This window comes from Panthera onca, chromosome F2 (genome assembly GCF_046562875.1).
Source record: "Panthera onca isolate mPanOnc1 chromosome F2, mPanOnc1 haplotype 2, whole genome shotgun sequence".
Lineage (NCBI taxonomy): Eukaryota > Metazoa > Chordata > Mammalia > Carnivora > Felidae > Panthera > Panthera onca.
The window spans coordinates 83,272,034-83,285,868 of record NC_138356.1 but is presented as its reverse complement, the minus strand read 5'-3'; the positions used below and the strand labels follow the sequence as shown (position 1 = coordinate 83,285,868).

At 62.6% G+C, this 13,835-nt stretch overlaps 3 protein-coding genes across 7 annotated transcripts in view; all 3 read left to right on the top strand.

Annotated features, from left to right (window-relative positions):
- Positions 1-5,996, top strand: part of ARHGAP39 (Rho GTPase activating protein 39) — a 109,591-nt gene extending 103,595 nt beyond the window's left edge. For all 3 annotated transcript variants that reach the window (XM_060611610.3, XM_060611609.3, XM_060611605.3), the window contains 5 exons: positions 1,372-1,445; positions 2,838-3,037; positions 3,786-3,877; positions 4,208-4,377; positions 4,466-5,996. In XM_060611610.3, the coding sequence (XP_060467593.2) occupies positions 1,372-1,445; positions 2,838-3,037; positions 3,786-3,877; positions 4,208-4,377; positions 4,466-4,660 (731 nt within the window). In that variant the 3' untranslated portion in view covers positions 4,661-5,996. The remainder of the gene's footprint in view (positions 1-1,371; positions 1,446-2,837; positions 3,038-3,785; positions 3,878-4,207; positions 4,378-4,465) is intronic.
- Positions 5,997-6,773: 777 nt separating this feature from the next.
- Positions 6,774-8,366, top strand: CF2H8orf82 (chromosome F2 C8orf82 homolog). Of its 2 annotated transcripts, none has more exons than XM_081792169.1 (3): positions 6,774-6,944; positions 7,600-7,648; positions 7,916-8,366. In XM_081792169.1, exons 1-3 carry the CDS (start codon positions 6,783-6,785, stop codon positions 8,359-8,361), a joined length of 657 nt encoding a protein of 218 aa, XP_081648295.1. In that variant the 5' UTR covers positions 6,774-6,782; the 3' UTR covers positions 8,362-8,366. The 2 variants fall into 2 exon arrangements, with proteins under 2 accessions (XP_081648295.1, XP_081648296.1); XM_081792170.1 differs by having other exon boundaries at positions 6,810-6,987; positions 7,916-8,361.
- Positions 8,367-8,491: 125 nt separating this feature from the next.
- On the top strand, positions 8,492-13,669 carry LRRC24 (leucine rich repeat containing 24). Of its 2 annotated transcripts, none has more exons than XM_081792150.1 (5): positions 8,492-8,810; positions 10,874-11,124; positions 11,280-11,558; positions 11,723-11,891; positions 12,571-13,669. In XM_081792150.1, the coding sequence occupies exons 1-5, from the start codon at positions 8,492-8,494 to the stop codon at positions 13,497-13,499; spliced, it is 1,947 nt and encodes a 648-aa protein (XP_081648276.1). In that variant the 3' UTR covers positions 13,500-13,669. The 2 variants fall into 2 exon arrangements, with proteins under 2 accessions (XP_081648276.1, XP_081648277.1); XM_081792151.1 differs by having other exon boundaries at positions 8,707-8,810; positions 10,789-11,124.
- The last annotated feature ends 166 nt before the right edge of the window (positions 13,670-13,835 follow it).

Here is a 13,835-nt window from a genome sequence, read left to right as displayed (position 1 = left end):
CTTTACTCTAAAAAAGAATCCCCTTACCACTTACAATAATAAAACTATCTTGGGATAACTCAAAAAGATTTTCATTAAGCCATGTTTATGTTTTTCACACTGAGGTCCAAAGACCCCCATGTGCTTGAACGTCCACAAGAAACTGCTTCCCTTAAAAGAAGATGGGGGTATTTGGATTTGAGACTTGGGTGTAGAGGCCTCCCTCTGGCCGGCAGGCACTGGGGCAGGCGGACCCAGCAGGGGCAGGGCCTTCCAGAGAAGGGGCCAGTCCTGAGCCTGGAGGCACACGTTACAGCTTTTCTGTCTGTTGGTCCTTGGCACCTATGCCTGGATGGCTCCTCTGGGCTCCGTGTCATTGCGTGTTCGTGGTCTTGTCGCTGCTTCTGTTTTCCCTCCCTTCCCCACCACCCCCCTCCCCTTCACCAGGAAAGATGCTGCACACATTTCAAACCCCCCCTGTGTGGGATCTCCTCCCCCACCACCTCTCCCTCCTCCCCACCTTGTGCTTCTCTCTCCTTCCCCTCATTTCTGTATCTGGAGAACCTCATGGCCAAGTTCCCTGAGGTTCTTGCCCTCAAACTGCCACCCGAGCCATCACCCCCATGACAACTAGCCAGAACTTCTGCCAGGGGCAGAGTTTAGAAAAGCCCTCTCCCAGCCGCCTTCAGCCCTCGGGCAGAATTTAAAGGTGTCCTTCTGTGGCGTGGCCCTCCCACTGACACCCAAGCTTGGGACATGGGGCATTCTCTCCACATTCATCCCCTTTTCCACTGCAGCCATCTCCTTGGCTTCCCTTTCCATGACTCCTGTCCACACAGCCCTCAACAGACAGGGATGGGGTGCGGCAGGCTGAGGCCCCTCTACCACAGCTACACAGCATCCCTGGCTGGACGCAGGGCTGCAGGACCTTTGGCCCAAAGCCCCGTCCCCAGTGCTGGACCAAGGCAGAGGGCACTAAGCTCCTTTAGCCCTGCTGCCTGTGGAAATGACCCTTGTCAGGGGCTCCTCGGGGCTAACTTGCAAGGGGAGCATGGGTTTGGAGACCCCGGGGCCCAGGTCCTGCCCTATCCTGCCTGTGACTCAGTGGGGATAAGTCTCATTCCCAGCCTGCCCTTCCTGGCCGTGAGGAAGTGTGGGTGGGCTGGCAGAGGAGTCGCCTCCCAAGCCTGGCTCCTTGAGGCGAGGGAGTCCCTCTGGCCTCTCGATGTGGGTTTCTGCTTTCAAGGACCTAGCCCAGAAAAGTGAGGACCCACTGGCCCGGGCCCCCAGGGCTCTTGCAGAAGCTGCCTCTCCTCACCCCTGCTGCTGCTTCTCTTAGCCTCTGTGCCCCGCGCACCCACACCCAGCCGACCAGAACCTGCTCTCTTCCAGGGGTGGCGATCAGCACATACGCCAAGTACTGCTACCACAAGCTGCAAAAGGCGGCCCTGACGGGGGCCAAAAAGGTACGAGCTCCCCTAGGACAGCCAGGCAGGGGTGGCAGGCTATGCCGGTGACACCCAGGCAGGGTCCAGAAGGAAGCCTTGGCAAGCCACCCCTCACATCCTACTGAGTGTCCCGCTCACCTTGAGCCCAGCCTGCACATTCGGCTTCGGGGTGGGGCGTGTGACAGTTCACAGCACAGAAAGTGCTCCAGGGAGCCTACCTAGGCAGGCAGCTGGGAAAGGCCTCGGGCAGGGGCTGCACCGCAAGTTGAGGAGCCACTGCAGGCAAAGGGATGTGTAGCTAGGCCAGGGCATCAGGGCGCCGGCCCAAGTGAGGGTGGGACGCATTGCCGCAGCAGCACCAGCTGCCCCAGGCCTGTCGCCGTCATACTGGTGCGGGTGAGGGGCAGAGAAAGGCACAGCACGTGGGCAGGCTAAGAGACCACCCTTCCCAGAAGGGACCCTCCCACCCTGGAAGACTGCCTCTGGACCCAGGGGAGGCCCAGCCTTGGAATGCAGGGCGGGCTCAGAAGACGACCATGTGCCCCTTCACTCACACTGGGCCACCCACCTGGCCATGATGGTCCAAGAGCCCAGACCCCCCACTGGTAGCTGTGCGGGTGGTCCCAGTAGTGTGCTCCCCTAGCCACTTCCCTGGCCCCCATTCTGCTGCTGGGGCCTCTTACTGCCTGGCAGAGCTGGACAGCCACACCCCTCCCACAACCTCTCATCTTCCCTGCCCTGAGCCCACATTTTGCGGCACCCGTAGAGGGGCCTCAGTCACACCAAACATCTGGACCTTGTTCCCTGGTCTTAGGATTTGTGGCCATCTTCTCCCTTCTGTCCACTCCCTCCTCCCTTTCAGCCTACCACCCCACCCCTACCCAGGAAGCCCTCAGGCCCTCCTATGCCAGACCTTTCCCCAACTATTGAAGGCAGCTGTCCTGGAGCCTGGCTGTCCCTTCCCCTTCTCCCTTCGAATGCACTTCTGTAGTCCTGCCTCTAGAAGCTGCTGCCTGTACCCACCTCAGGCTTTCCCCCCTCACCTCTACCCCAGGGTGGTCTCACATGGTCCAGGTCAGCCAGCCTGGGCTTCCCACTGCCACAGGCAGCTCTCATTCCAGGAGTCCTTCCCCTCTTCCTCCTGTGTGACCAACAAGGGCCACCTAAAAATTTGGGACAGTGTAGGTGGCCCAGCATGTTGCCCCTCCCCCAGTGACTTGGGGACCAGGGAATTGCGGGTACCGCCAGCTCTGACTGGGCAGATGTCTGGAGTTACCGGGGATGAGAGGACAGGGGAGAAGGGAGGGTGGCCGAGCCAGAGGCAGCCCTGGGAGGGGTACAGGGCACAGGGAAGGCTGGGAGCAGGGCAGTGGGGCCACACCGAGACGGAGAGCTGGGCTATCTTGGCAGGGGCTGAAGAAGCCCAACGTGGAGGAGATCCGGCACGCCAAGAACGCTGTGTTCAGCCCATCCATGTTTGGCAGCGCGCTGCAGGAGGTCATGAGCCTGCAGAAGGAGCGCTACCCTGACCGGCAGCTGCCCTGGGTACAGACACGTCTGTCTGAGGAGGTGCTAGCGCTCAACGGTGACCAGACGGAAGGCATCTTCAGGTGCCCCGCAACCTGGGCCCTGGGTGTGGGAGCCTCGGGTGGCTGCACTGTGTGTCAGGCAGGCAGGAGCCGTCAGACACCAGGACCACTGGGCCTACCTCTGTGGTTCAGCCCTGGGTTTTGGGGTCCAGACCCATGCCCCTGCCTGGGAGTAGCCAGAGAGGCCCTCCACAGGAGGCCGTCATCTGAAGGTGGGGAGGGACACCCTGGGGCAAATGGGCCACTAGGTAGCCTGGAGAGGCAGGGCAGGGCCCTGTCCTTAGGAAGCAAGTCAGAGAGTCGTCCCCTTGAATGGCAGCACGCCTGACTTTAGGCAGGGGGGTCAGCCAGAGACCGTTCCCGAGCAGAAATGGCCACCAGGGTCCCAGAAGGCACTTGGACAGCAACCACAGGCAGAGCCAAAGACACGAGCCTAGAAAGACACAGCAACAGCAAGCAGACCGCTCGCCTGTGAATAGGGATGATAGCTCCTGCCCTGCGGGGGGAATGGTACAAGGCCCTCCACCCACGCCCCAAGAGAACAGCTGGGGAAACAGGCTTATGGGTTTGGTCCTCAGTGGCCTCGGTGATAATGGCATCCGCACGGGGGTGGCTAGCAGAGTGGGGAGGGACAGCAGTCAGCATGCATGGGGTAGGAGCCCCAAGCCACCTCTCTCCCTGGTGGAAAAGAGGCCAGTCTAATGGGGAGGCGCCTGATCAAGGGCAAGACAGATTCCAACTCCGTGAGACTCACCCGTGTATTCCACAGAGTTCCTGGGGACATTGATGAAGTGAACGCCCTGAAGCTACAGGTAGACCAGTGGAAGGTGCCTACAGGCCTGGAGGACCCCCACGTCCCTGGTGAGCCCATTCGCCTAGGAGCTGGAGCAGGTCTGGGCCGTTGGAACAGTGTGGCTCCCGGTCCGTTTCCAGCACAGACACCCCCTGCCCATCAGAGTCTCCCCTGGGGCCTCCTTCCTGCAGCCCTCCTTCATTCCCTGCACAATCCCCCAGGCCTCCAGGGCCGGCCTGGGCAGCCTACCTGGGCTAGGTGGACTCTTTCCAGTCTGGTCACACCACTTGCCTCCCCTCCCCGACACATCCCCTGCCTCGCCCTTGCTCCCACTACAGGGGTGCCTGTCGAGCAGGCTGGGCTGAGCCCTCCCCCTCCCCCCTGCTCTGTGTCTGTAGCGTCGCTGCTGAAGCTGTGGTATCGGGAGCTGGAAGAGCCCCTGATCCCGCACGAGTTCTACGAGCAGTGCATCGCACATTACGAGAGCCCTGAGGCCGCCGTGGCCGTGGTGCACTCGCTGCCCCGCATCAACCGCCTGGTGCTGTGCTACCTCATCCGCTTCCTTCAGGTATGCGGTGGGGCACTCCCCCCCCCCCCCATCCCTCCCCGAGCACTCAACACGCCAGCCTGGGCCCACCCTCCTCTCCCTTCCGCAGGTGTTCGTGCAGCCAGCCAACGTGGCCATCACCAAGATGGATGTCAGCAACCTGGCCATGGTCATGGCGCCCAACTGCCTGCGCTGCCGGTCGGACGACCCGCGCGTCATCTTCGAGAACACTCGCAAGGAGATGTCATTCCTACGCGTGCTCATCCAGCACCTGGACACCAGCTTCATGGAGGGCGTGCTATAGCACGCGGGTCCCAAGGACCGAGGGTGGGGACAGAGCCGACGCTCGGGTGTGCGCCCGGGCAGGGGAGCACGCCGGGAGGGGGGAGGGAACGCCCCAGCCGCGGAGGCAGCATGCCAGGCCCCGCCCATGCCCGCCCCAGCCCTGGAAGCCCCCAGCTCTCCCACCCAGGCCCCGGGCCTGAGGTCGCAGCCAGGGCAGAGGGGTTGGGAAGGGCGTCTCTGTCCGCACACCCCCCTCCCACCCCGCTGCCTCGTGGCCAGTTCTGTGGGCACCGCCCCGCCCACCACCGGCCGGTCAGCCCCGAGAAAGTGCCTTCTGTTTCCTGGAGCCAAGTGACACTGCCCCTCCCGGCCGGCCCGAGAGCACATGCCACCCTCCCCTGGAGCTGGGGCTCCTGCGCTCAGCCTGGCCCTGGCCTGGACCCTGCCCGGCTGCCCCTCTTTCCTCTGCCCCTCCCCGGTTCCCCTCTGTTTCCTTCCTGGCCTGCAGCCTCCTCCTGCCCCCTGCCACCTGTGGCCTCCAACGTGGAGACCGTGGGAATTTGGGGGCCCCAGGGCACTGGGCTGTCCCATCACCAGAGCAGGGCCTGGCAGGCTCTCTCTAGGTAGGGAGGGGCCCCCAAACCAAAGTCCTCTGGGGTCGGGGGCAGGGTTGAGCAGGCATTCTTGGGGCAGGGTGGGGGTGGGGGGCAAGAGTATTTTTTTCTTCGTGTAACTATAAATTCAGAATCTATCCAGCACACCAACCCGCCTGTGTATAGAGATATAGAGGGAAAGATATAAGAACTAAATTTGCTAATGACATAGTTTTAACCCAAATGCTATTTATCTCTGAGCCGTCCTAGCCTGTCCTCTGCAGAGCAAGTTGATCTCACTCCTTCATTTTCTTCGCCACTTTCTTGGCTCCTGACCAAAAACCAAACCCTGCCCCATCCCCATCTGGGACCTGCAGTAGAAGAGAGGGAAGGAACCCCAAGCTGGGGAACCAGGGAGCGCCCAGGAGTGCCCTTCCTCAAGGCCAGAGCTGGGGGTAGGAAGTACCTAGACTCTCAGTTTGTACATTTTCCATTTTGGAATTTTGAGTTCCAATTGTAAAACTTAATTTCTCCCCAGTTTATATATATATACATATATATATATATTTTTTAGAGTTGAGTTTTTATTTATTAAAAACAAAAAAGCCCAGCCCTGCCGTGGCCCGGGTGTTCCCTGAGGTAGCGTCCTCAGTCGGGTGGTCTCCGGGCCTGGGGTGGGTGGCCCGGCCACAGACTCTGGCTCTGACGCATGGACTCAAGAGGTGACAACACTTTGTGTGAATAAAATACATATGGACACTTCAGAGCCATGGTCACTTTCTGTCGACTCCTGTTCTTCCAGTCGCAGCAGGGCTGCGGGGGGCTGGTTTGGGGGTTGGGCAGCCCACCACATAAGCCAGCCTGTGGGCTGGCACAGTCACCTGGGTGGACAGACCAGAGGAGAATGCAGGGGGGGGGGGGGGGGAGCGGTGGGCTGCAAGCAAGGCTGGTTCCTGGGAATGAGGGCCAGGGAGGAGGCACCAGGTGGGTGCTGGGCCGCCCTGCGCCTTCTGAGGCCCCCGGGGTATGTATCTTGACCTCTTTATAAAGGCCTGTTTGCGCGGGGAGTGGGCTTTTTGCGACCCTCCCTACCCTCAATCTGCCATAGATGGCTAGGCAGTGTTGATTCCGAAGCTGCTTGAACACGCAGACTCCGCCCCACCAAGCTGACTTTCTGAGCGGTAGGCCGAGAGGCCAGTGCCGGCGGTCGGCCCCCGAGGGCAGAGGGACAGGGACAGAACCTGCACTCCCGCCAGGGCCCCGTTCCCAGTCCGTCTCGCGTGCGCACCCCGCCGGCAGGTGGTCTCTTTCCCCCACCCCCACCCCCACCCCACCCCGGCGGGATGGCAGGACGGGCCGCTCCCGCAGGCCAGAGAATGAACAGCGTAGGGGCTGCCCACGGCCCTGGAATCCCGCGCGACCCGGGAAAGCGAGCTCCGCGACAGCTGCCGGAACCAAAGTGTGAGGCCGCGGAGTCGCGGGGAGGAAGGCTGTTCACGCAGCGCCAGTCCCGCGTGACCCGCGCGCCGCTTCCGGCGCGGGAGGAAGATGTGGAGGGCATGCAGGGCGCTCCGGCCGTGCGCCGTGGTCTTGGCGCGGTCCCCGGGGACCCGGGCCTGCGGCGGGGGCGGGGGCGTCAACTACACGCAGGGCCAGACCCCAGAGCCCCAGACGCGAGAGTATTTTTATTATGTGGATCATCAGGGCCAGGTGGGCCGGGAGCGTGGCCGGAGCGGGCGCACCGGTTAGAGAGGTGGGGCCAGAGAGGGGGCGCCTGTAAGAGGGGCGGGGCCGGATGGGTGGGCGGGGTCTCTAAAGAATGAGAACTTGACTGCTGAGGTGGGACCGAGAGTTGGACCGCCTGGGGCGCCCGGTCTCAGCCCGAGAGAGGTCGCCCCCCGCCCCGCCCCCCAGCAGCCAACCTGCCACCCGTTGCTGCGTCTCGTGCGCTCTGCATCCCCAGATCCTGCCCGACCCTGTGATCCCCAGCTTCGGGTCGCCCTGCCTGTTTTGCAAGCCCTGGCAGGGGAATCATCCAGCATATCCGGGAGGAAGCAGGTCCGGGAGCCTCCGCGGAGGAGGTGACACATCTGATTAGAAACTTTTAAGGAGGAAGGGAGAGGTACAGGGAGGGCATGGCAGCCCAGGAACCCGCACGGCCCGGAGTGCGGGATAGATGCAGGAATGTTGGCAGGGTTCCCAGGTTTACTTTCCACTCGCCTCCCTGCACACGGCGTGCACAGGAGCGCAAGGAGAGTGGACACTGGCCCCGGCTCAGGCCTGCCCAAGCCTCTCCGCCCTGGGGCCGACTCTGTCGGGCTTCCAGTTGGGACTCATGGGCCACGGCCTGCCCCTCTGTCTGCAGCTTTTCCTGGATGACTCCAAAATGAAGAACTTCATCACCTGCTTCAAAGGTACCGGTGCAACTTCTTCCCCACCTTTCTTCTCCCTTCGGCAAGGCCCTGGCGGGCTCTGCTCCCCAGCCTGCCGACTGGCCCGTCCGAAGCAGAGGACTGGGCATCCTGTGCTCATGAGCCCTGCTGTCTAGAGTGAGGCCAAGGTGGTGTGCCCACATCCGGCGCCAGCCCGTGGCGTTGCCCAGGGCGCGCCGATTGCCTGGGGAAGTAGGGCCCCGGGTAGGGTAGCGTGGCATGGTAAGCAACCGTGTCCTTCTCCTCCAGACCCACAGTTCCTGGTCACCTTCTTCTCCCGCCTGAGACCCAACCACAGCGGTCGCTACGAGGCCTCTTTCCCGTTCCTCTCGCCCTGCGGCAGAGAGCGCAATTTCCTGCGCTGCGAAGACCGGCCGGTGGTCTTCACGCACCTGCTGGCCTCGGGCTCCGGGCCCCCGCGTCTCTCCTATTGCGGCGGCGGTGAGGCCCTGGCCGTGCCCTTCGAGCCGGCGCGTCTGCTGCCTCTGGCCGCCAACGGCCGCCTCTACCACCCCGCGCCAGAGCGAGCGGGCGGCGTGGGTCTGGTGCGCTCCGCCCTAGCCTTCGAGCTTAGCGCCTGCTTCGAGTACCCGCCCGGCGCGCCCGCGCTGCCCTCACACGTGCGCTGGCAAGGCCGCCGCCTCGCCCTCACCATGGACCTGGCCCCGCTGCTGCTCGCCGCCTCGCGGCCCTGAGCCGCAGGCAGGAAGGCTGGCGGCCGCCGGTGCCCCTGGCCCCGCCGAGGTCCCGCCCCCTCTCCCCTCACCGCTGTGGCCCGGGCCGCGCATCGCTGCGCACGCGCCACCGAAAGAGCGCGCCGGCCGAATGCGCGTGCGCGGCAGAGGTGCACCGCGGCCCCGTGGTGCTCGGCGCTGTCCGAGGTGCTGCCGCGGCTTCGAACGCGAGGAGGGGCGGGGTCGCGGGCCCTTCTACTCCCCCCCCCCCCCCATCCCCCAACACCTCGGGCCTGGGGCGTCCTTTGGTTCGGCCCTCGCCTACAGGGGCAGGCCCCGGCGGCTTGGCTGGAGGCGCAGGGGCTCCAGTACGCGTGCGCGAGCGGCGTCCGCCCCTCCCCCGCCCTGCACTGCTCGGTGGGCCTGGGCGCCTCGGGCTCAGCGGGGGAGCCGCGCCGCGGGAGCGTCAGGTGAGGGGGCGCCCGACCCGAGGTCAGTGGGCATGGGGGTGGGATCGGGGGCCTTCCCGGCTATGTCCCCAGCGCGCATCGAGAAGGGGAGGCGACCTGGCGGGGACCACGCCCTGGCCTGAACTGGCCCGGGACAGACCCAGCTGGAGGGGATGCAGGTGACACCATGGGGGATCGAGGCACGCGACTTGGGCTTCGCACTGCTCCCGAGGGGGTCGCAGGGCTTCCTCGCCGCTCCAGTCTCCGCACAGATGGGTGCCCTGGAGACGGTAACAGCCATCGCAGAATCCTGTGTGTGACGCCCCGCCCCCTGCCCAACCGGATTAGAGGGCTGTCCGCTGGGTAAAAGGATTTCTGGGCTGGCCTCCTCTGCTCTTCCCGCCTGGGCCCTCATCCCTGCTCAGGCCGGCCCTTTTATTCCAATCAGCGTCTAGGGGGTGTCCCTGTGAACAGTGCCTTGAATCCTGAGGAGGAAGCCAAGAAGCCCCTCTACTTAAGAGGACTGGCTGCTGGAGCCTGATTGGGCAAGACCTGAACCAGCCCTTATGCTCAGGGAAGTGGATCCCAGGAGCCCAGAGTACGCCTTTAGATTCTTGGGCTTCACGCACATCCTGAGACACCTGGGAACTGACTCTGCCTGGGCCAAAGCTATTCCATTAAAACTTTTGCTGTGCCTACCTCATTTCTAGTGACTTTAAATAATCATATGAGTTACAATTTAGAGCAAGATTCGAACAGACATCAAGGGCACTTGGTCCCTTTCCACATGACTCACTCTTGCTAGCAGAGAGACTTGGAAAACAGGCAGTTATTCGGAGTGGGGACCATTTGAGGAAGGGCTGGAGGCTGCATGACAGCACACCCTCAGCTTTGCTGTCCCTGGCTCCAGACTAGCTGGCTTCTCAGCCCATGTCCCCACCTTTAAAACTGGACTCACTGTGCCTGGAACTAGACACAGGTCTTCCCATCTTTATAGGATCACCGGTTCATGTGCATAAATCCCCAACACACTATATATTCCTTTACCATCCAGGAGGTCACTGCTCCCAGAGCCCACTTGGGAACTATCCTAGAAACCCAGCTGGTGGCCCAAGGCCCCTCTTTTACAACCCAGCTGTTCCAGGGCCCTTCCTACTCCCCAAAACAGAAGCACTATTCTGGGAAACAGCAGAGAGAACATAGGCCATGGCTCGTGAACTGACTTTCCTATTGTGTATCACAACCCCCAATTGTCTAACAAGTTCCTGAGAATTAACCCTAATTCTGTCTAAGCTGTTCCACCCACCCTCACCCCCACAAGGGCTTGGGCAGGGGCTGGCCAAGCTATGCTTGCATTTTCCTGTGGCTGGTGGCTCCCAGGATCAGTTCTACCCATGTTTCCCATCAACATACATCAGGTGGGTCCCAGGGTCAGGAGACAGAGCATGAGTTCTAGGGATAAAAAAGGACTAGACAATGCTGGGTCAGGGTCAGGTGAAGACAAGGGCACTTGTGGTGTGGGGCCTTGGGCTTCGTCTTGGGGGCACAAGACTTCTGCTCTGGGCTCTGCTTTTGGACATCTCCATGTGGACAAGGAGAAATGTCTTCCTAGAGCCTCTTCCCCTTCTAGCCTGCACTTGGGTAACTGGGTCCTGGGCTTCACCACCTACATGTTCCCAAGCCCACACTTTGCACCAGGCTCTTGTACCTTGGAGTCAAGGAGTGGCTAATTGCTAGAAAGTAGGGACACCCACATGCATGAGTGCAAAATCCCTTACAGTGCCAGATGGAAATAGATGGGAAGAGAAGGGGGCTGGGGTGGTGTTGGCTCTCCCCACATGGCCAGTGTGGTAAGACTAAGAACTCTGGAAATTCTAAACTGGAACCTGATGCTCCAAATCTTCATGACTGTGTTTTTGCAAAGGAAAAAAGCCAACTTTTTTGTTTGTTTCTTGTTTTTGTTTTTATCGGTTGCTTGAACTGATTTATAACTTTTCAGAAATTAGACACAGGGTGTGGGCCTCCATCCATGTTCTTCGCTGGCTCTCAAGTGTTAGGGGCAGGCCTGCCAACCTGTGTTTCAGGAGGCACATCACATCCAGGGCGGACTGTAAGGAGGCCCGTCAGGAGGTTGCAGCTTCGTGGTCCGCGGCCGGTCCCGCGGGAGATGGCCCCGGGGGCGCCCACATTGCTGCTGCTGTGGCTGCTGTGGTTCCCTGGCTTCCCGCCCCGCGCTGCCGGCTGCCCAGCCGCCTGCCGCTGCTACAGCGCCACGGTGGAGTGCGGCGCCCTGCGGCTTCGCGTCGTCCCGCCCGGAATCCCACCCGGGACGCAGGTGGGCACCGCTTGGGGCCACTGGGCCGCGGGCTAGAGGTGCCCGCGACACGGAGGGAGGGGTGTGTGAATGTCCCTGTGGGTGCTGGAGAGCCCCAGGGGAGGGAGACTCCCTCAGCAGGGTAAACACCCTCCCACCCTCCCTCCGGCCCGCAGACGCTGTTCCTGCAGGACAACAGCATCGCGCGCCTGGAACCGGGCGTACTGGCGCCTCTCGCCGCCCTGCGCCGTCTCTACCTGCACAATAACAGCCTGCGCGCCCTGGAGCCAGGCGTCTTCCGCGCGCAGTCACGCCTGCTAGAGCTAGCGCTCACCGGCAACCGGCTACGCGGCTTGCGAGTTGGCGCTTTCGCGGGCCTGGCCCAGCTGCGTGCACTCTACCTGGCTGGTAACCAGCTAGTGCAGCTGCTGGATTTCACCTTCCTGCACCTACCGGTGAGGGGGGGAAGGTGGGCAAGGGCAAGGGTCCTCCGATACCTCCACCTGCCCTGCGGGGCTGGAGCAGTGAAAGGGAGAAGAGTTAACCCAGGTTAGCTCCGTAAGAAGGGGACCTGGCCGCCAGGGCCCCTTCCCCTGATGATGTGCTGTCCTTCCCTCAGCGACTGCAGGAGCTGCACCTGCAGGAAAACAGCATTGAGCTGCTGGAGGACCAGGCCCTGGCTGGGCTTTCCTCACTAGCATTGCTGGACCTCAGCAGGAACCAACTGGGCACCATCAGTCGTGAGGCCCTACAGCCCCTGGCCAGCCTGCAGGTCCTGCGCCTCACAGGTACCTCCTGGGGAAGGTTCTCATGCCAAGGTATCTTCCTCGGCCACAGTGGTGGCAGTGGGAAGCAGGCCCAGGTGTGGAGTGGGCTTTGATGGCAGTGGCTCTGAATCCCAGACCATCCAGGAGCGCTCTGCAGGGTCATACCATCACCTGGACCCATCCGTGGGCGGCTGATAGGAATGGGAGTGCTGGAAGGGGCACAGCTCAGGGACTTGGCCTAAGGACTAAGACAGAAAAGGTAGAAATCCTCTGTTGAGGGATTGGACACTCGGGAGCTATGGGGGTGACAGACAGAAACTGGAAAGACAAAACTAGGGCTGGCATTTCCAGGACACAGCACCTGAGGACGAGGCTGACAGGATTGGTGAGGTCTCAGTGCTGTGGGATGCCTTTGGGGACACCGACTATCCACCCAAGTAATGGGACTTGCTGTAGGGAGAGACTTCAAAGGAGCAGAGGCTTTCTTAGAAATTAGTGAACTGGACCACGCAGCACAGAACTGCAGGGGGAGGGAAGAGCTTGCCCACACTCCAGGGAGCTTGAGGTCAGAGAAGAGGTGGCAGGGGCTCCTCTCCGGGAGGTGGGGAAGGGGTTCCGGTTCTGGCCAGCAGAAGCCCAACTGCACAGGTTGTTCTGGGACCATTCCTGAGCTACCCGTCCGCCACTGCTCTGCCCACAGAGAACCCATGGCGCTGTGACTGTGCCCTGCACTGGCTGGGAGCTTGGATCAAGGAAGGGGGCCAGCGGCTGCTCAGCTCCAGGGACAAGAACATCATGTGTGCAGAGCCCCCGCGCCTGGCACTTCAAAGTCTCCTGGACATATCTGGCAGTAGCCTCATCTGCATCCCGCCCTCTGTACACGTGGAGCCGCTGGAGGTGACGGCCAACCTGGGTGAGGACCTGCGCGTTGCCTGCCAGGCTTCCGGCTACCCGCAGCCCCTGGTGACCTGGAGAAAGGTGGCCCAGCCTCGTGAAGGGCAGCCACGGGCCCAGATCCAGCCAGAAGGCGGGGCACCGCGCCCCGGCGGGCCCGGCGCCTCTGACACGGGCAGCGGCATGCTCTTCCTCACCAACATCACCCTGGCCCACGCTGGAAAGTACGAGTGCGAGGCCTCCAACGCCGGCGGCGCCGCCCGCGTGCCCTTCCAGCTCCTGGTCAACCTGTCCCAGCAGCAGCAGCTGCAGCTGGCGCCCCCGCCGCCTCCGGCCGCCGGCCCCGTCAGCCACGAGCCCCTGCAAGAGGCCGGCAGCATGGCCTTCCGCGCCCTGGGCCTGGCCACCCAGACGGCCATCGCGGGCGCCATCGCGCTCCTTACGCTCACGGCGCTGCTGCTGGCGACCATGATCTGCCGCCGGCGGCGCAAGAGAAAAAAGGCGCCGGGACTGCCGGGGGAGGGCGCGCTGTTCGTCAACGACTATTCGGACGGGCCCTGCACCTTCGCGCAGCTCGAGGAGCTCCGCGACGAGCGAGGCCACGAGATGTTCGTCATCGACCGTTCCAAGCCACTCTTCGCCGAGGGCCCGACGGAGGCTGCCGATGGCGCAGCAACCGGGCCGGCGCAGGGCCTCCCGCTGCAGCCACCGGCAGCCTACGAGATCCACTGCTGAAGAGTGCGGCCCAGAGGGGCGGGCGGGCGCTCGCTGATGACGTAGTCTCCGCGGATTGGCAGGCCCGCGGGCTCGCCCCGCGCATGCTCCAGCGCAGTCAGTAAAGGGTAAAAGCTGCGCAGTGTGCGGCGAGCCATGTGTGGGATCTGGGGGCCCGAGGGCGGGGCGCAGGCACCTGCGGACCCCAAGCTCTGCGGACAGAAGCCCTAAGGCGTCAAGGGACGGTGGCCGAGGAGGCTCCCCACGGCCCTACCGAAGCCCTCCAGAAAAGATCCCTCCAGCATCACCCTAATCGCTAGCTCTGCAGGTCCGGCCACTGGCCCGCCAGCCTGCTGG

Coding starts and splice junctions, on each gene's coding strand:
- CF2H8orf82 (XM_081792169.1), top strand. CDS start 6,783: ATGTGGAGGGCATGCAGGGCGCTCCGGCCGTGCGCCGTGGTCTTGGCG. Junction 6,945..7,599: donor ATGTGGATCATCAGGGCCAG/GTGGGCCGGGAG, acceptor CTCTGTCTGCAG/CTTTTCCTGGATGACTCCAA. Junction 7,649..7,915: donor CTTCATCACCTGCTTCAAAG/GTACCGGTGCAA, acceptor CTTCTCCTCCAG/ACCCACAGTTCCTGGTCACC.
- LRRC24 (XM_081792150.1), top strand. CDS start 8,492: ATGCGCGTGCGCGGCAGAGGTGCACCGCGGCCCCGTGGTGCTCGGCGC. Junction 11,125..11,279: donor GAATCCCACCCGGGACGCAG/GTGGGCACCGCT, acceptor TCCGGCCCGCAG/ACGCTGTTCCTGCAGGACAA. Junction 11,559..11,722: donor TCACCTTCCTGCACCTACCG/GTGAGGGGGGGA, acceptor TCCTTCCCTCAG/CGACTGCAGGAGCTGCACCT.